The sequence below is a fragment of the Cotesia glomerata genome, linkage group LG1 (genome assembly GCF_020080835.1).
Source record: "Cotesia glomerata isolate CgM1 linkage group LG1, MPM_Cglom_v2.3, whole genome shotgun sequence".
NCBI classification, from domain to species: domain Eukaryota; kingdom Metazoa; phylum Arthropoda; class Insecta; order Hymenoptera; family Braconidae; genus Cotesia; species Cotesia glomerata.
In genome coordinates, this window is record NC_058158.1 from 28367195 (window position 1) to 28388001 (window position 20807).

General features: G+C 29.7%; 1 protein-coding gene and 1 long non-coding RNA gene across 2 annotated transcripts in view; both read right to left on the bottom strand.

Annotated features, from left to right (window-relative positions):
* Positions 1–20807, bottom strand: part of LOC123275225 (protein turtle homolog B-like) — a 333309-nt gene that overhangs the window by 182705 nt on the left and 129797 nt on the right. Inside the window, exon 5 of the mRNA XM_044743196.1 lies at positions 798–908. Coding sequence (XP_044599131.1) covers positions 798–908 — 111 coding nt within the window. The remainder of the gene's footprint in view (positions 1–797; positions 909–20807) is intronic.
* On the bottom strand, positions 9111–18989 carry LOC123275227. The gene is made up of 3 exons (XR_006511649.1): positions 18790–18989; positions 17803–17807; positions 9111–9122 (listed from the first exon to the last, which is right to left on the bottom strand). It is a non-coding gene; the product is annotated as an uncharacterized LOC123275227 (long non-coding RNA).

A 20807-nucleotide genomic window follows, 5' to 3' on the forward strand; every position in this document is an offset into this window, starting at 1 on the left:
TTTATATATAATCTGTTTTATCAGAACAATATCACAGTTTTTTGTTTATTACAGGCACTATCTTTTATTTGCTCATACCAAAATAATATCAACATAAATATGAGTCTGTGTATATAAGTACGCAACTTTGTTGCAGGTCACATTAATACCTGCTATAAATATCGTGCTTTAATCTGATAAAAATTTTCTTTCTGTGACCATTCATGCGTTACTAAATGTGAACGCAGGATATGTGAATACGAATGAAACTTTCAGATTATACTTTTTAATCAAATAAAAAACTGAAATAAAAAAAAATAAAATTATTCAACTACACTAAATTAGTTATTTATTAAATTAAGCTTTTTTCCACCTAAATACAAAGGATTAATTTTTTTCTTTCATTGCGCTTGTAATTTTTTAGCTCAAAAAAAGAACACTCGGAATGTGTTGTCAATTTTAATGTGAAAAAAAATTATTTTCCACTGTTATTTATTTTGTAATTATTAATTTTTTACACTTTCTAAAAATTTTATCATACGCAAAAATTTTCTACAATTAAAACAAACTTCTTCGAAAATTTAATTCTTAATTTTTTTACCTCATCTTATTGATAAATATCAATAATTGTCTGACTCAAAACTCAAAATATTTTCTCATTAAATTTTAATTGAATGCTTATCGACCAATATCCAAATTCAAGGAAAATTTTATGCTTTATAAAAAATAAATAAAGAATAAAGATAATGTCTTTATATAAATAGAATTAAGCAATTATTGACAACAATGCATCATTTTGAACATAATATTTCGCTTACCTCCACGAACCTCGCAGACTAGAGTGAGGTTAGTTCCTTCGGCATGTGCCACCAACAGCTTGCTCATGTCACGGCGCTTCATGTCGTAGATTATTGGTTTTGACGGTGGCACTAGAACATATAAGATTAAAAAAAAAATCAAAATTAACATACTAATTTGATAGATAAAAATAAAAACATGTCTACGTCAAGGAAGTTATTTTTATTTTTCTTTACTTGTGTTTTTATTCGTAATCATATTTGCATACAGCAATGTAAATATTTACATGTTGACATTTTCCTATAAAGTCATAGTATATCTTTTGAGTACAAAACACAGGTATAGAGATAACGATAAATAATAAAAGTAAGTTTCCTCGGAAAATATATATAAATATCCATCCGAAATATAGAAATTGTTTTATACTGACGCGATGTGTCTGTATCTAGTCTATATTCTATATTCTACATTGTAAAATTCTAAGATCTTGTTGTCTGTTGTATTGGTTGATTTTCGATAGCGGTATCGTATATAAAATAGAATACAGCTTCACGTTTTTTCATTGAATTCAAGTAACATGTACCGGCAAATTCGATAAATGTAACGAGATGAATAAAAAATGTTTTTTTAAAATATAAAATATTTCTTTCTCATATGTTTATGTATATTTTTTCTGTACACATATAATAATATTAAAGCACAAGGGTATATTTATACATACATATAATAAAGCTCGTTTGTGCTTGCCACCTGTACGACACACTCTATAGTATTGTACAGCATCTCCATGTCAGACTGGAAGAGCAACTTACTGCTATATGATAGCAATAAATGTGTCTCTGCATGAGTGTGCCGAGTAAAAAAGGGTACGCAAACTTATATTATGGCTACTATATATAGACTCTAAGAAACATATATGAAAGAGGTAAAAACTCATAAGTTTCCTCTTGATAGTTCTCTGCAAAATGGTTTTCTACCCACTACCACTTTCTTATCTTGTCGGCTATATACACATTCAGAAGCGACGCACAAACTGATGTGACATAGCACCGTTGTATACATGAATAAACTTAAATGTTGGAAATAAATCCCGAATCATGAATTATTTTTTTATTGATACATTTCAATACTCAATCGGTTGTGATACAAAACGCGACTAAATACGCATGACTTCATTCATGGAAATATTCATTTCCTTGCACCGAATTATTATTCAAATTTTTGTCTTTTATTTAAAAAATGCAGAGAGGTATTTTTTAATTTTTATTAATCAGAAAAAAATTAGAAATGAAAAAAAATTTTAATTCAGTCAATTTTTAAAGAAATCATGTGAAAAAAATTAGGAAAACGGTCGATCCTGAAGGCCATCCCTGCAACTTTCCGCCAATTCTATACCTAAACGCTTGAAATTGCACTTATGACGTTTTTGAGCTCTTTGAGCTCATAAATACAATTTGTGTATTATTTTGAGCTCTACGAGCTCAAAAAAAAGCTTTTGTATGCTTTTGAGCTCTTCGAGCTCAAAAGTTTGATAGAAGTTTGATAAGACACGATTTTTTGAATTTTCAAATCGCAGTAACTTTTGAATGAATAAACCGATTTTCACGCGGTTGGTGGCATTCGACGCAGTTTTTTAAGCTTCATGAAAAATTTTCTAGTTAAATTGATAGAACAAGAAATTTCGGAGTAATTCTCAAAAACACTTTTTTCGGTTTTCTTTCGTCAACGATAACTTACGAACGAATTAACCGATTTATACCGGACTCGCGGCGATCAACGTGGTTTTTTATGTTAAGGGCTGATTAGTTTTTGGAATTGATCGGTAAAGCTGTTTAAAAGTTATTCCAAAAAAACCACATTTGAAAAAATGTTTTTTGTAGTTTTTTTGAGTCAGGGAAGCTTCCTAGGACCTCGAAACGTCGAGATCCGATGAAAACTCGATTTTCAAAAAACGGGGTAAAAACAGCAACTTCCCAAATTATGAAAATCTTCAATTTTTTTAGCGGGAAGTTAAAAATCGTAGTAACGAAACGATTAAGAAATCATGCGCTCTCCATCGGAGATTTTCAACTCTACCTTTCGTTGAAAAACTATGTATGAGCATATCAGACCACATCAATAAACATAAAAAATTATATATGAACATATCAGGTGGTATCAGATAATTTTTAGACGAATAAAAAAAAACGTTATGTTGGAACATATTTTAAAAATATAAATATTGAACTAAAGTATGTTCATGTTATAAAGGAACAAAAAAATCCTATTTTGAGTTGAGTAAATATTTTATACTTATTCGGGTTTTCAACAAAAAATATTATGATTTAAGATGTAAAAATTGCACAATGTTGGTAGATATTACATAATTTTTCTTACTGTGTATGTCATTTGTTATGATAATAGCGTTTGAATTTTATCTCTGTAGAGCACGGTGCAAGCTGTGATTTTAATAATAAAAAATTTGTTAGTTGGGAATAGTGTGTTTGCCTCTATGGTTTGCAGATGAAATGTATGAGAGTTATACATACGTAGCATATGTACTTATACTTATTAATACATACATGGAAGTTATGTACTTTTATGGTTGTACTTGTATATATGTGCTTGCGTATTCTAAAATCTCAAGCTGCATCATCTCATTTTCTTTTTTTATTGCGACCTATTTTTATTTTCACTCTTTTAGTTTATTGTATACTTTTTTTTTTTTTTTTTTTTTTTTTTTTTTTTTTTTATTAATGTTTCATAAAGTTAAATAAAGCAGTACCAATAAAAAAGCATGAATCGCAAAATTTTGTGGATTAAAAGCTTTATTGATAATAAACAAATATTTAATACGATTGCAATATTTCGAACGTCGTTAGTCAATAATAAATAATTGGAGATTAAATAAAGAGGGCTTAAATCTGTGCATTAATTATTTGTGGGATAAAATAATTATAAATATATACGTGTGGTAGTTTGGCTTCGCTATACCAGATGGCGCGAACATCATGCGCCTCTCAAAAGTATTCATTCTCATGCCTGTCAATATAACACAATTTCCATCTCTTACTTTAGGGGTGTACTGGGCCGTATGTACGAAATGCCTTACGCTTACATATTGCCTTTTTTCTTCACTCCTTTTTTTATCGTCTTTCTCACTTTCAAAATGTTTCCCGGCATATCTTAATAGTTGACTATGAATCTTACCATTGCTTCAATTTGCTATACATAGTCGTACACTAACATTAAATATATTTATATAGATCTACAGGGGTAGAATAGTATTCGGTAAAATTAATTTTCATTACTTAATGACTGCTTTTGAAAAATTGATTATTTAATCTGACTGTAAATACAGTAATAGTATATTAACATTAATTGAAGTAATGAAATATTTTTGGAATTAGTTAAATATAATGAATAAATCGAAACATGGTAATTTCGAAACTCGCTATTCACATATGCTTTCATACTGTATAATTCAAACAAATTTATTCTTTATTATAGTAATTTTTTAATGATTGATACACCTCATGCACTCTTTAATAAAATAGAAATTATATTTCAATTAAAATAATGAACTGATACTACTGATAAGTAAATACTACTCTTTAATATTAATTAATGTATTAACTGGCAAATTATTCATTTTTCTTCATATGTGCTTTTTAATTCACAATTTTTTGCTGCTAATATTTATTTTTTATTTCGTTATTGTCCGTTTACATTGTTGGAAATAAGTGTCACGACTAAAACAATTACCCCAGAGCAAATAAAACATAGTTCATTAAAATACACTATTGTGCTCGAGTATTATGCTTTAAACTATCCATCCATAACGGAAAATGAGGTCAGTGGTGACATTGAAATAAAAACAAGAATATTTGTTTGTTATCAATATTTTTTTGAATTTGCACTATGAAAAATCGGGAGTGAAATCTATTAATAATATAATTTAAATCTGTCTCGAAATAAATGTCACAGTGTATTGTTTATATTTTCTCTGTACTTATGACTTGACATTTAAATATTTGTATTTCATCGAATATTTGTTTTTCTACATATTTGTCTACATATTGTATTGTATGCTTCGTATATATATAGTTCACAAGTTTTAATAAATTATAAATAACGGATTTATTCAGCTATCTGTAGATAAAAATTTATTTACTAGCAGTTTAATAATTTAACTTTTTCCTATTAGGTCAGTGTTGCTTTTGTGAGGAAAATAAAATAATCAATCCAAAAATATTGAATAGTATCGATTGAATGTACTTTATACAATGTAAAATTTATAACTTCGTAATTATAGGCGTTAAATGTCATGAAAAAAAAAAAAAAAATTCAATTGAACAGCTAAATAATGCATCTAGTAAAAGAAGTTTTAAAACTTTTATTGAAAATTCAGTTCTATTCAAAATCAAGAGAGATTACGCACGACAATATTTTACATATAGTTAACTGACCTGTATATAAAAATTAGCATATGTCAAAATATATTTACAAAGTTTACTCAACAGCTTGTCACTGTATTTTTAAACAAGATATTTCTGTAGTGAATAACTTTGTTGTATATCCATTTATTTTATTTTTGGTAGCGCTGTGGAATTTCAATATTCCTACAAAAAACAGTAGAGAGTAGCCCCACGTACACTCAATGTCGGATCTCGTTGAGCACAATACGTTTTGGCACGTGATGGTGCACACACATCGTTGTGCTCATACTCATGCCTGTCTATCTATCTATCGAGTCGGCTAAAATATGCCTTTCCTGGCAAGTATCGACGAGCACTTCCCGCTGCGATTATTCATTCTTAACCAAAATCTACCCTATTGGCAACTATTGATCTTCTAAACTCGTAAAACTGAAAAGTGTTTCTACTTTATTTAATGTGCCTGAAGATCTCTTAACTACTTTTTTTACCGATAAAAACAAACATTCAAATTCATTTATTTACTTACCATTCGACTATCTATGTAACATCTTTCCATTTATAACCCGTTCATTTTTAAATTCAATAAGGTCATATATGATATATATTATATATTATATAATATGGTGATATATATATAATATGGTGATATCAGGCTGTGTATAAATATAAAAAAATTAGGAAAACGGTTGACCCTAAAGGCCATCCCTGCAACTTACTGCTAATTCCATACTTAAGCGCTCAAAATTGCATATATTACGTTTTTGAGCTTTTCGAGCTCAAAAATATCATTTTCGTAACATTTTGAGCTCTCTGAGCTCAAAAGTCTTATCAAAGTTCGATGAAACACGATTTTTTTTATTTTCAAACTGCTATAACTTTTGAATGAATCAACCGATTTTCACGAGGTTGGCGGTGATCGACGGAGTTTTTTGAGCTCTGTAGAAAATTTGGAACAAAAAAAATTGATCTGATGAAACATTTCGGAGTTATTACAAAAAAAACCTTTTTTTCGATTTTTTTTGACAACGATATCTAACGAACGCATCAACCGATTCTGACGCACTTGGTGGTAATCGATGTGGGTTTTCAAGGTTAAGAGCTGACTAATTTTTGAGGTCGATCGGTTCAGCCAATTCGGAGATATTTTGAAAAAATGAAAAAAAAACTTTTTTTTTTTTTCACTTTTTTTGCAATTTCTCGAAATCTACCGATCCGAATTTATAAAAATTTTTAAGAGATCTCATACCTCACAATAAAGTAATTCAAGTTTCTTAAAGTTTTAATATTAAGGTCGTACTTCCAGCTGTAAAACTTTAGAGGCTGTTGTTGAGGAAAATTATATGATACGTTATGTTTCAAACAAGATGTCTAGTAGACAGATTAAAAACAGTCGCCTAAGGTTATGATACATCTACAACAGAATGCGTTATAACCTCAGGGTCATATGAATTGTAAATGTGTCATAAACTTTCTGAATTTTCAAATTTTTTATAATAAACGATGTAAATAAAAATAGTTGTAATCTTGATAACTTATTTATGAATTTCATTCTTTTAACTGAAAAAGTTTCATAAATTTTTAATTTGTTTATTTACTTACTGCAAATAAAAATAATTATTTGCGTTTTTTATGAAAGCCTTTTTAAAATCTAAAAAATTATTTCTTTCTATTATCCATTCATAATTCATTGTTATCATAGAAATTAATTTCGACCGGAGATTGTTGTTTTTTTCTGAAAAGTTAGTCGTTTAAAAATGAGATTTTTTTATCTCAAAGATTCGTAGTTCGTATTCTATTTCCTCTACTCTAGTTAGTACTAAAGATTTAAGATAATAAAATTTTTCTTATGGTAATGCATTGTTGAAGTATGAAAATGAAAAAAGTATTTGATGTTGGCATTAAAAATGTATATTTATTAAAATTTTAAACAAGATAATTCCAGGTGGTTTAGTAAAATGCAATATGCAATAACGTATGCATGTAATGACCTCATAAAATTTTCTGAAAGAACAGTAATGTGTCAGCAGCAGGAGTAGCAGGAACAAAAACAAAGGTGCTGTGTATAGCTTAAAGCCAGAATGGAATGAATATTGGTATATACGTTAAATCGTAAAACTGGTACCGGAAGTAGAGGAAGGAAAGTGGTTTAATCGATGAACAGCAATCACCAATGGATTGCCATTTTCTCAAATGGTATCTCCTAGCGACAACGTGTAAACCGATCGAGCGCAGGCATTGCAACGCTAGTGAGGTATATAAGGCTTGCTGAACCGAAGAAAATATATTGCTAATAGGGTTGCAACACGGCCCGTTAGCTAAGAGTAATGTTTTACCACATCGGCACACATTAAGCCACTTAAACAAGTTTACGTGGTCCAAGCTCAATTGTGTTTCTCTTTAAGTCTAAATGAAATTTACTAACTTTTATATGTACACACATTTATATCCATCTAGATTACTCCACTCAATTATTAACTTACTCTTGCTTAACATTAAATACTCTACACTATGTGGGTAATCTCTTGATTTCTATTCTGCTACCGGCAGTATACACCCGCGGCTTACACTTCGGAAAAGTTATAAAAATAAAATATCTCATTATTTTTTTTTCTTATTCGTTTTAGAAGATAGGAGAAATAGAGGATTCTGTATAAAAATTGTAGTGCCTTGTTTACGGTGAAATAAACTAGAAGTCAATCAACATTCTGTGCAGCCTCTTCTCACGTGGATTAACGATTGTACTCTTCTTGGTAGTTCATGGTTCGTAGTTCATGATGGCAACAACGTATGTGGGTTACAAAAACGTATTCTTGGTGTCTGTGTTTTGTATCATTCAAGTCCAGTCACGTTTCAAAGAAGGCTGAGGGATGAGATCTCATACAATACACTCTCTCCACTCCAAATGTCTTCCTTCCGAGACCTTTACTCCTTTTTAATAGTGTTAAAACTTTGTACTGTTTACAATATTACTATGAAAAATATCAGATATAATATTGTACCAGATAAAGTTTAGATTGAGTTTTATTTAGCTGCACTTGGATAAAGATGATAAATTTATTATTTTAAAAAATTATTCAATTAATGATTATCGATCATTAAATAAATTGAGAGAATCTTTTAAAGAAAGGATTACATCAAAATTGCAAGTTTAGAAAGTCTCTGTGAAATTTTTTAAATATATGGGTGATTCTCTGTAAGGACGTCTTAAATCTGTACAAAATTGTCCGACTAAATTATTTTTGATTTTATTAGAAAAAAAATTAACAAGGGCTACAAAACTATCAGCTTAATTATAATAAATAAACAGCCGAATTAATTTTTGCTTTTTCGACATTTGTGTATCTTTCGCCATATAACATTACAGGGAACTGCTTGCCAGGGGATTGTTTTTTTTTTTTTTATCAAATTGAGAAAAATCAAGCAAACTATTTCAATGCATTCAACTTTTCAAGTTCTCAATGAATGTTTACATTAATTAGAATAATATTAAGACTTATGTATCCAATTTTATAAATAAATTATAAATAAAAATAGCTGCCAGGGGACTGAGTTTTGAAGTGGCTCAAACACATATTTCCAGCACAAACGGTGCTTTGACACTAAATAAAATGGCGATAAAGCGCTAACAGCCCTATGGTTATTAACTCAAGGCTAGTTAGATCCTTATAAACCTTACAAAAGGTAAAATAACACGCTGGATTTTTTTTTTTGCTTTGAACTTCTGGCAGGGGACTGATCTTAAAATGCCTGGGACAAACTTTGATTTAATGAATTTAATGAAACAAATTAATTTTCGATACTTTTTATTGAAGAAGATTGCTAGTTAACTAATTAAGTTTATAGACATTATGGACCAAATTATATATTATTGACGAATGTTTTATACATAAAATTAATCCTAAATATTTTTAAGTCTTTATTAAAATTCTGAAATAGGATCGAAAGTTCTACAGTCGTGCTAATTTCTATTTACAAATCAATTTCAAATTTGGATTGATCTCAAAACTTATTCATATTTGTGTCAAAATATGAATTTCAATCTTAAATTCATTTTGAATCAGAATTTTTTTTTGCACGCAATTTTGTCGTATTAATTTTATTCATCTATTATAATAATTTTAACAAATGACTTTCATCTTTCTAACTAAAGGCTATTTGGATTTTATGAACCATTTTTTCTAAATTCTCGTTATCGACTGTTCTGATCCTATCACTAACCAAAAGCAGATTTGAAACAATTTGTCACTTGGTTTAATTTCACAGTCACTGCAGCTAAGGAATATTCGACAATGCATGGGTTCAAAGAGAGAAAGGTATCTTTATAAAAAGGCGTGGTCAAATTGATAAGAATGGATTATTTATTATTGTCAATGGGCTAAAAAAGACAGCGAACCGATAAAAATAAAAATAAATGTTTTTTTATTTTCCGCGTAGTTTGATAAACGAATCTCATACGTGGTGGATCACGATGAGTAATTGCAGTGTGAGAAGTTAGATCCAACGATGAAAGACGTAGTTGAAAGATGCCGACTGTATATGAAGAAAGACGATATACCGTACCAAAGACAGAGTTGAGCGAGTTAGGTGGTAGGTGATGTATAAGCTTGGAAGCAGTAACAGCACCACCTGATATACGATAGACACCGTTTCACCGAGAAAGAGGGAGAGGGATAGAGAGAAAGAGAGAAGGAGAAATGATGGGGGTACTATGCTACGGAGAGATAGCGTAACCAGGGAAGAACCATTTGTCATCGGATCTTCCACGAGGATGATCTTCTTCAAACGGTAAAGGCCATCGTCTGGAAATGATCGGGTGCGGTAAAGCTTCTTGGTGCTCGTCTTACCAAGACTAGGATGCTCCGCTTATTCTGGTTCTACTGACGGTGCTTACCACTACGGGTTTAGATTATAATAGCGAAAAGGACGATAATAGAAAAGGGAATAAGACGAGGAAGATGACGTAAAAGAACTAGTAGATGTCTGAATGGACAGATGGATAGTAGATGGTTGAATGTAGAATGTAGAACGGATAATATTCTCCATCAAAATCCAGGTTTAGTGTGGAACGTTGCACAGACCATAACACACACCACTTCTGTCTGATGTGTCCTGGTACTACTAGTCAGCACGTCCTTTTGTTGAACGAGCTTGTGGCTTATGGATTTACTCACTCTTATATACTACACCATCCAACCACTTCCGACTATTCACTTTCCGGTGTAAGGACTTTTTTTTCATCAACTACCGCTGAGAATGATATTCAATACTGGCGTATTGCACCGACTACCGTGATTACAATGACGACGGAAAGCCAGTCAAAACATTTCTTCTCAACACACTGCGTATCATCTCAATTTATTGAATTTCCAGTAGTGTATGCTGCATCTTCTGTTTTTAATACTCCTTGTGTCAAAGACCTCTGCACAGCTATTCAAATATATGGATGATATATGCTATTTCAATATTAAAGCCAATACTACTTTTGTATTCGTTGTCAATAACTAACGATAATGGAACGCGCAAGAGTTTTTTTTTGAGCTAAATAATCGATTTAAAATAAAGTTGACATTTTTGTTTTGATAGTGTTATTAGAGTCACATATCCTCAACAAAATTTAACAAATCGTATTTTATATATATATATATATATATAAATGATAGTGTCTGATTTTATTGAAATATAGTCTCTGTGAAGAAATTTTCTGATATAGCCAATGTTTATACATAGCTTAATCTGATGATATACTGCCATATCGGACTATTTGTAAAAGTACAAAATAACTTATTGTAATTTTTGCATTTTTTATTTTTCCTGAAATGTGTACGTCAGTTAACTAATTTATCGTATTAAATAATAAACATAAATGAGTTTAACAGTTGATTGCACTATTTAAACTCTATTTATATATTGTTTACACGAACTAAATTAAATATAGTTATTTTATAATTCTTCACTTAAGCTTAACTATTTCAAATCTTGTTTTAATTAAATATTTCTCATATGTCTGTATTTTGATTTTGTTAAACTTATTTAGGTTAAAAATTGTTGTAAAAAAATCTTTATGTTGAATTTTAATATTCAATACATAAAATTTTTTATTAAATTCCTTGGAATCTTTGATAGTTCACTTGGGAGATGTTTGGACATGTTACACGGAAAAAAATTAACTGTTGCTGCAACAGGAGGCAGTCATGTTGCAGCAACAGGAGGCAGTCATGCTGCAGCTGCAGGAAAACCCCAAATTTCAAATCATTTCCATCCTAAAAAGACGATAAATGGCGTCGAAAAATTTAAATGAAGTAAAAAAACGACGAATAACAATTATATCATGCGTTAAGCCTGACTTTAAGATTACTTCAAAAAAATAAAAAAAAGTTAGAATTATTTTATTATTTAATATTTCCACATCGTGCATTTAATTTTTTAATGCTCAAAATTACAATACTATGTATCTGCATAACTTTACCTTATTTAAAAGTTGCAAAAAACAAGAAAAAAATTTTTTTTTTAATTCAAAAATTCATATTTAAAAAAAACACACAGTTCTAAAAATTTCAGGGTCTTTTAAGATCAGTACAAGGTACTATACAAAAAAAAATTGAGCCAAAATTTTAATGTCAATCGAGATTTTTGACGATTTTCAAAAATTTAAAATTTGACAAATTTGGTATTTTTCAAAATTTTTTTCCAAAATATTATTTTTTTTTCAATAGCCCCAAGTGTACCCTTTCAAACAAACGAAAGGCCATTCTCGTATCTATAATAACGTTCGAGATATTCCAAAAACAAAATTAAAAAACTGAAAAAATAGCGAAATTTTGAATTTGCATATCTTTTAATTAAAATTTTTTAATTTTTTTTCGTCTGGCAAAAGTTTGTTATATGATAAAAGGAAATTTCTGATCAAAATTTATCCAAATCAAAAGGGGTCAATTCCAACTGTATGTCAATTTGACATGGAATGACCCAACTATATTTTACTATTAAATCGCAATAACAGTAGTAATCCTGTTGCTGCAACATGACTGCCTCCTGTTGCAGCAACAGTTAATTTTTTTGCGTGTAGACACGAATACAACAAAATAAGTCTTGTGGATATCATATAGATTATGAGTTTATAGATGAAAAAAATTATTTTTACTTTAGCTTACAATGTCTAACTTAACTCTCTTGTGAGGAGACAATTTAGCGATTATGTGCTCCCTGTGGGAGATTTTCAACACTACCGTTGGTCAAAAAATTATATACTTTTTTTCGAGAGCAATATATTCAAGTTGCTTGAAGTGGATTAATCTATATTCAAGATGAAATTATTTTGAAATGAATTTCTTTCCCGTTAATTAGCTAATGGAACTTGAGCCTGAATTTTTTCACCGTATTCTCAAAATATTGTCAATGAAATAAGAAGAGTGTATCGAATGGATATAAATAGAAATTTAAAATCTTGGACATTTTAAGGCTTGATGTAGTGTGCTGAGATTCTTTTTACGACTTCACAGAGTTTTGTAAAATTCTCCGCGTTTTTTCTTCCCATTCTTATAAAACTAAGTAAAGTGAGTTTCCACCTCACTGTATATAATAGAGTGACTTTTCCTTCAACTGCAAAACCTCACCTCAGCTTGTAAGAGCAGCTGTCTTCTTATTCCCGTGTGCTTAGATGCAAGTGTGTATGAATGTAAATATGTTTATATAATATATATATACATTGTGAGAAAATCTTCGAGTGTGTAATAGTCATATCTAGCTGTCGTTTTACTTAAGTTTTAGTACTTTGATTTTCAGTAAATATTATTATTACATTTATTAAAGTACATAAGAAAAAAAATGCTTTTATTATAAATATACTTCTCATTATTTTTGTTTTAATGTTTTTTAAAAAAATTTCTAATATGTACATTTATGGTCTAATTTATTCATTTATATTTTTTTGACTAAAGGTAGTGTTTAAAATCTCTGATAGAGGGCGCATGATCGCTAAATTATCTCCTTATAAGAGAGTCAAGATTCCAAATAAAAATGATTTTTTTAAATCTTCTAATAAAAAAATTTTCATTTCATTAATCCATGTTAAGGTCATGGACAGAAAATTGCCTTATCATTTAGCAAGAACATTTTGCACTGAAGTTCTATAATTTTATCATAAACGTATTAATTATTAGACAATTTATTTTTGCAACAAAAATTGCCTTTAATTACAATTACGAAAATTTCCGTTTTGTTAAAGATTAACCGCTAACTTTTGACTTTATTTCTTGATGCTTTGATCATAATTCTCCTCAGAGCAGTTTCTTGACTCTTCACCGATTTAAGCGAAGCTTTTGATGTGGCAAACCACTAGAATCTGACACTGCAACCCAAAGACACTGGTAAGGTATCGTGGTTTATCTACGAAGAAAGTTTTTGTTGTGTTTGATAGAAATACTAAAAATAAAAGAGAATTTAAAGCTAAAATAATAATAATAATAATAATAATAATAATAATAAAAATAATAATAATAATAATAATAATAATAATAAAAATAACAATATGGAAGGCAGTATAATGTGTCATACGTTTCTATTTAATAAATGTTTTAGAGGAATCAATAATTAAAAATTAAAAGTCAATCGTAATTTAGTGAATTTTATATGAAAAAAAAAGTATTTTTGCAGAATAATCAATAAAAATTTAATTACATTACTGAATTAATCTATAGAAGCGAAGATTTAACCTGCAAAATGTAAATAAAGCTTAGTGATTAAATAATAAAATTAGATTAAATTTTCTTGAAAAAGTATTAAATTTAATATATTAAACTCTAAAGCTTAATATGATAGGCTCACTGATTGATATATTAATATTATTTTTACACGAATTTTCATGTACGAAGAAATAATCGCTTATAATCCGAAAAAATATCAACAATAACAAAACGAAATTTTTATTTTTATCTGCAAACTTTTTTCCGTTGCCTAATCTTGCGCCGAGTTGATTTCTAGTTGGAAGTAATCGAGCATCAAAAGCGAACGCAGAATGGGAATTCAAGTCTGTAGAAACTGACAAATGGAAATGGGAAACGGAACCGGAAAATCCTGCTCTATTCCTTCTGCCTCAGAGAACGAAACGACTTGTTCTTTATTTCTTTTCATTTTCTTCATTTTTGTTCCATATATTTTTGAGACGTCGTATAAGTATCATTGTAACGATTAAGAGTTTTGCATGAAACATGTTATTTTTTAAGCTCCACAGTACTCATAATATATACCTACGATCGAGTATTATTTATGGAGTAAATATGCTACAGGCATAAACTACGTAACTATTGGGCATGTTTTATTCGGCATATGTAGGATTTACTATTTGTCGAGTAGGTTTATTAAATATACAAGTTTAATTTAGACTCACATTAAGTGCTCAGAGTATATGTGGTTCATCAAAATAAATGACTCACGGTTTCCTTTCAGAGTGTGAGATTGCTTCGGAATCGAAATTACTCGACTACCGAGCAGAGATGATGATGGAGACTCCTCTTAGACGTCCTTTCTCAGAATTCTCCAAGTTTATGGATCAGTGCCTTGAGGGCAATAATGGATCAGAGTCTCCTTCCTTGTGAGAAGAGGTTGTGCTTTCGCCTACAGCAAAGTCCTCGCGGTTTCGAGTTAATTTCGTCTCGACTTCCTTGTGGTTTGGGTTAAATTTGAGTGGTACTGAAACTATCAATGGGAGGGAAAAAGACAGAAGACCAAATGAATTGAGCTAAAGATTGACAGAGACGGAATAGTAACATGAACACTCAACTTAAACTTCTATTGTCATTTCTACGATCGTATCATTTTCAATTTGTACTCATTCACATTTAAGATATAAATGAATTTGTTCATCTAAAGTATTAATTTCAGTAGTAATTGGGAAGATTAATTTATTGAACGATAATACAATTATTGGAAGACCATTTATTGCAAGATAATACATTTGGTTAACTAAAAATTTACGTCAATCGTTATTTACATCATTAGACCGCAAAAATGCCATTTTCCGCGAACAGCGATTTCAGAATTTAAGCCTAAGATTTTTTTTTTGTAAATTTGTAAATTTGCGTCAAAATCTTGAAAGATTATATAATAAAATCTAGATTGTTAGAATCTTCCCTTTGCAGCTTAATGACGCTCAAAATTTCTTGTCATCATTGCTCAGAAAGTTAAATTTAAAAGAGATAAAAACCTAATAATATTGATAGTATCATTTAAATCAAATCTTCGTCTGTATTTACTTAATTTTTTATAGAAATTTTATTCATCTATAAATGTATATAAGAGATTTTCACCTATCTATTGCGACTCATCACGATATCTCTCGAACCATAAGGTGTAGAGACTTGAAAATTAGTAGGAATATTCCTTCCGCCGAGTAGAAGTCAGCTAAGAACGGATCTCACGAAATTACACAGAAAATACATAGATTCTTTAGACAATTAGTTCGCATGAGTCGGATGGACGAAATCAGTAAATTAGTTTCGAAGAAGTAGCTTTTCAAAATTATCAAAATAGTGAAAATCACGTTTCTTGTGGCTTCATTAAGGAATAACTTTCGATTAAAAAAAGATAATTAATTTCGAAAAATTCATGTGAAAGCTCATGAAATTGTCTTTGATTTGATGTACATAAAATTAACTTTTTTTTCTTTGTTACCTTCGATATTATAACTAAAATTAAATATTTTAGCCAGAAAATGGCTTCAAATATTTTTTTAACCGTAAAAGATAGCTTAAATCTATTAATTGAATGTTTAAGTTCACATAATTATCTTCAGATTAAGCTTTTACTTGCCCACTTTTGATAATTTTTTTTCTTGTTCTCCTAGCCGAAAGTACGCTCTTCCTGGCAGCAATTTACTCCAGGAAGAGCAACTTTTATGGCCTGCTCTAACGCATGCGCGCTACGCATATTTTCTGGCTCGGCAGCACAGAACCTCGCTTTCTTTCGCATTTTCGTGGCGCGACCGGCCTATACAGCGAGTTTCAACTGTATATATAAGTCACAACATCGTCTGTATGTAACATGTCAGCGCATAAACTAACCAAAAAATGTCAAAAAAATAAAAATAATTTTTAACTAGATCATTGTTAATGAACTATTTTATAATAATACTGCACAAATAATTTATATAAGAAGTTTAAAAAATAAAACATAATAGTTTTGTGAATTTTATTTGCTTTTTTTTATATTTTGATAGTTAGTAAAGCAATGTTTATAAAACGATCCATGTACTCTACAAACTTGTAATATAGTATATTACATACCTAGGCCAGTAAAATAAGAAAAGTCTCAGATCACATGTAATTGTTGGCCGAGGCAAAGCCGAGGTTTACAAACATGTGATCTGAGGCTTTACTTTTTACTGGCCAAGGTATGTATACTATTTTTCTGCTCGACGTAGCCGGAATGTGGCAACTTTGTTTAGCGCAGCGGCCAGAAAGTTGCCACTTTCCGGCCGGAGGGCAGAAAATTTAATTTCAATCTTTCTTAGCCGTCGAATTCTAATTAAAAACTAATTTTTAATCAACTTAAAAAATAAATTCTGTAATTAGAATAAGTTTAAATATTTGTGACAAATTCTGTGCATGATATCACTCTTAATCAGAGCATTTGTTAGTAAAGTTTAAAATAACATTTTTTTTCAATTTATTAACTTTTATTTTTTATACCCGCCCCGACCAGCAAAAGTCGGGCGGCACCCCCCTCACGCCCGGCAAAACCCCTTCGACGGGGTTGCGTACTTTCGGCTGGAGAGCAAGAAAAATAGTATACAACCCATGACTAGAATGTTGGATACCCATACGCCAGGAAATCCAACTTTCTGGCCTTGGGTTGTAATATACTATTAATTTCTTTGGTAGTTCAGAAAATTAAAAAAAACATATTTTTTTCAATATTTATCTAAGAAATCTACCTATCTATATCGGATGTGGCCGAGTGGCGTTTTATTCTCATTGAATCAATAATTTTCCCATCAAGACAAAAGCTATTATAAAGAAATCACTGTTTTTTGCCGTTTAAATAGCAAAGTGTTTTTTCATTATTGGAAGTAGTTGTTAGACTGTAAATAAAAGAAATTACTTATGTAATTATGAAAACTAATTAGAGTCAAACGACTTCAACGTCTCGGAATATTTTTCGTTAATTATAAGTTCTCAATACATCTGTTGCGCTGTGTATTTTTTTTTTTAAATTGAAGATGTAAATGATAAATTTTTGCTTAAAGCTTAAATTGCATCTCAAAGTAGAATTGTACATTTATAATTTAAATTTCGGAGTAAAAAATACCGTATATTTTTTATTCTTCAAATACGCATTTTATGTAAAGGATCACTTTCTATGAATAGAATTGTCAGCTCATGTTCGAATTTGAAATCAGAGAAATGATTAATAGCGGGATTGCATAGCTATTGAATTTTATGTGTATATATGTATAAGAATAAAAAAAAAACGGTATAACCAGTAAAATCGTCAATATATACGAGAACATTTACCATAAGTTCGATCTCAAAGCTCTTTTTCCGTTGTGCGATTCGATAAAGCATTCGTTTATAAAAGAATGTGTGTGTACGAGAAGCATGCAAATATGCACAAGTCCTTCTCTCCTTCAACTGTATACATAAGTCACTTGAAAATCGGTTGGGACAACTGACACCTCGTTTTTCCGTTGAGTTTAAGATACATGCCTCGAAAAATTGCTAAAATATACAGGCATTAGGCAACGATTATTCGTCATCATTGTTTCTCATATTTCGAAATGAATTTTAAAGCTGTATACAAACATAAAATATTATAATAATTTCAAATTTCAAGTGAGTTATTTTTAACTCCCTTTAAATTTATCACTTTTTTCTACCATGAATACTTAACAATAATCATTTTCACTCAAAAAAATTCGTAGAAAAAAGAAATAGATAAACAACTGTAAGTCAAAAAAAATTTTTTTTTCTGGACGCTTCATACCGCAAAGAGGTTAAGGTTGTACTTTACTCTTGACACGTCAAAGTCAAGCAATTTTTACTCTTAAAGCATCTCTACCACAACCAATTTGCATTTATACGATAATATGAGTAGATGTATTTCAAGAAAATACTTTAAATAATTTATCTCATATTTAGTAAAAAAAAAAACAATTTTATTTTGCTACCTTAAAAAAAAACTGTTTGAAAATAGATATTTATGTCATAAGGCCGGGAAGTGACGGTTTTCTGATAGCGACAATATTTCGATATAAGCTTAAAGTTTGTGGCGGGAAGTCCCGAAACGGGCGTAATTTTAACGTCCGAGGCGTAGCCGAGGACGGAAATTTACACTCATTTTCGAACATTTGCGTCACAAACATTAAAGCGAATACCGAAAAAAAGTCGTTGTCAAAATCGTCACTAAACGGCCGAATGACATACAATACTTTTTGTTATTATCGCTCTATAAGTTTAACTTTTGAAGAATAGGAGGCAAATAATTACATATTTAAATTTTATGAAGTTTCACAAGGGCAAAAAAAATTAATTTTATATTAATTATCTTTTTAATAATCTTAAAATGTATTTATTTATGGCGTTGTTGTTATTTTATTAACCGCTTTGTAATAAACTGCCAGCAGAGAAATAATTAGCGCCACTAAATAGTAACTAAGTTTAAAATTGACTAAAAATTATCGGTCGGTACGCTAGAATGTGACTTTTTTTACAATCTCTCTCAATTTCGTCTGGGTGTACACAAAAAGTTCGTAATAAAAAAGGAGGGGGTAAAACTTCACGGCCTAGGCCGTGAAAAAAAGACGGTGTAGAGTCTTTAGAAAATAGTCCCTTTACGGACGCCACCCAGCGCTCAAAAGTTAAACTTTTGGAGCGAGTATAACAAAAAGAATTTTACGTAGACATCCGGATTTTTTTTTACGAGACGGTCACGATAACTGCCAAAATAATTGACGTATCGAGAGCGGGTTTTATTTATTATCTTCAGAATTATATTAACTAGTAGTTACCTGTTCAATATCAATAGCTTAGTACCCATAGATTATTAATGAAATAGATTTTTATTAATAAAAAAAAGTTCACTATTTACACATTTACAATAACAAAATATAGTTCATTTCTCATTTCTTCCTCATGTCAAAGATGGCGCTTAAGATTCTTTTTAGAAAGTAAGCTGGCGCTCTGTCATCTGTAGTTCAGTAGTGCGCTTGCATCCTATTTTTCTTATCTAAAATGAAAATGGCGCGAAATACTTTAATCTAAAATTAAAACCTATTTTGTTGAATTGTCTATATAATACGACTAAGTCAATAATACAACTTGTTTTTTTTTTTTCTTAACAATTAAATGAGTAATATGAGGCGTGCACTTTTGGATTTTTCAAACTTTTTCCAATTATATTCTCGATATTTTAGCAAATTTCTATCCAAGTTGAAAATAATATAAAGGTATTTTATGTCATCCGTGCTGCCCACAATAATTAACATTATTTTTTCATTTGTATATCGTATATATCTCCTTTACTTTTCTATTGCCTAGAAAGCAGACAGGTTGTGCTGGCATATATATTAGAGATATGGTAAATATTAAATAAAAATTATAATTGAAGAAGTTTTTTATCTACAAATGAGACAAAAAAATCTTCGTAAGCAGAGTAATTAAAAAGTGATAATTGCTATTGAAATATATTTAGGTTATAATAAAAGTGGAAATTTTTTTTCGTCTTTAATCCTAGTCCTAAATATTATTAAATAATAAATCTCTTCAGAAGAAGTATTTTATGAGTTTTATAATTAAATATCTGTTGTCTAAACTCATAATTTATCTTCTGTTGACGTTAATCAAGAATCTTTAATGGAAATTTGCGTTCAACTTTTTCTGTATATTATATTTTCCGTCCGCTGAAATTAGAAAAACGGGTACTCAGCACTCTTGTCCAGGGATAAATCTCGCTTTACGTCTCATATTCTATTCAAGTAATTTTAGCATTAACGGTATGCGTAACAGCGTTATTATTTAAAGCCCTCTTAACTTCTAGTTATTTTTAAAAATTCATTGCACTTGAATAACTAATAGCGCTTTAATGTAAGTCTGCAGGAAAAATGTATTGTTTTTAATTTATTATCGTAAAACACCAAGATTTAGATTTAAAAATGTTTAAGATTCTATGATCTGGTTTTAATTAACAATGTATGAATTGTCAATTATACACCCATAAAAAAACGAATGTGTAAAATATCGATTAATGTTCTGTATAATTTTTTTCACAATATAAAAACCCAAAATTTATTTTTGATCCCACTTTAACTCTAAATAACTATTAAAGGATTTAATTTCTCGAAAAATATTACGAAACATTTTTTATAAAGCATTGTGTTGGTCCTTTCCAATAAGTGCGTTGTTTATAAGAAACAAAATTTCATAGTTTTTAAATCAAATCGTGAAAATAGATTAATGTTCGAGGCCTCATTCCATGGAAATGGCTTGACTTACGAAAATTCTCAATCAAACCTCTTCTATAGAAAACCTCTTCTTTCTTCAGAAGGAAATAGTTTTGAAAAAAAAAACTTTCGAGAAAAAAATTCTTGAACCAAGAAAATAATTTTGAAAAGGGTAATTG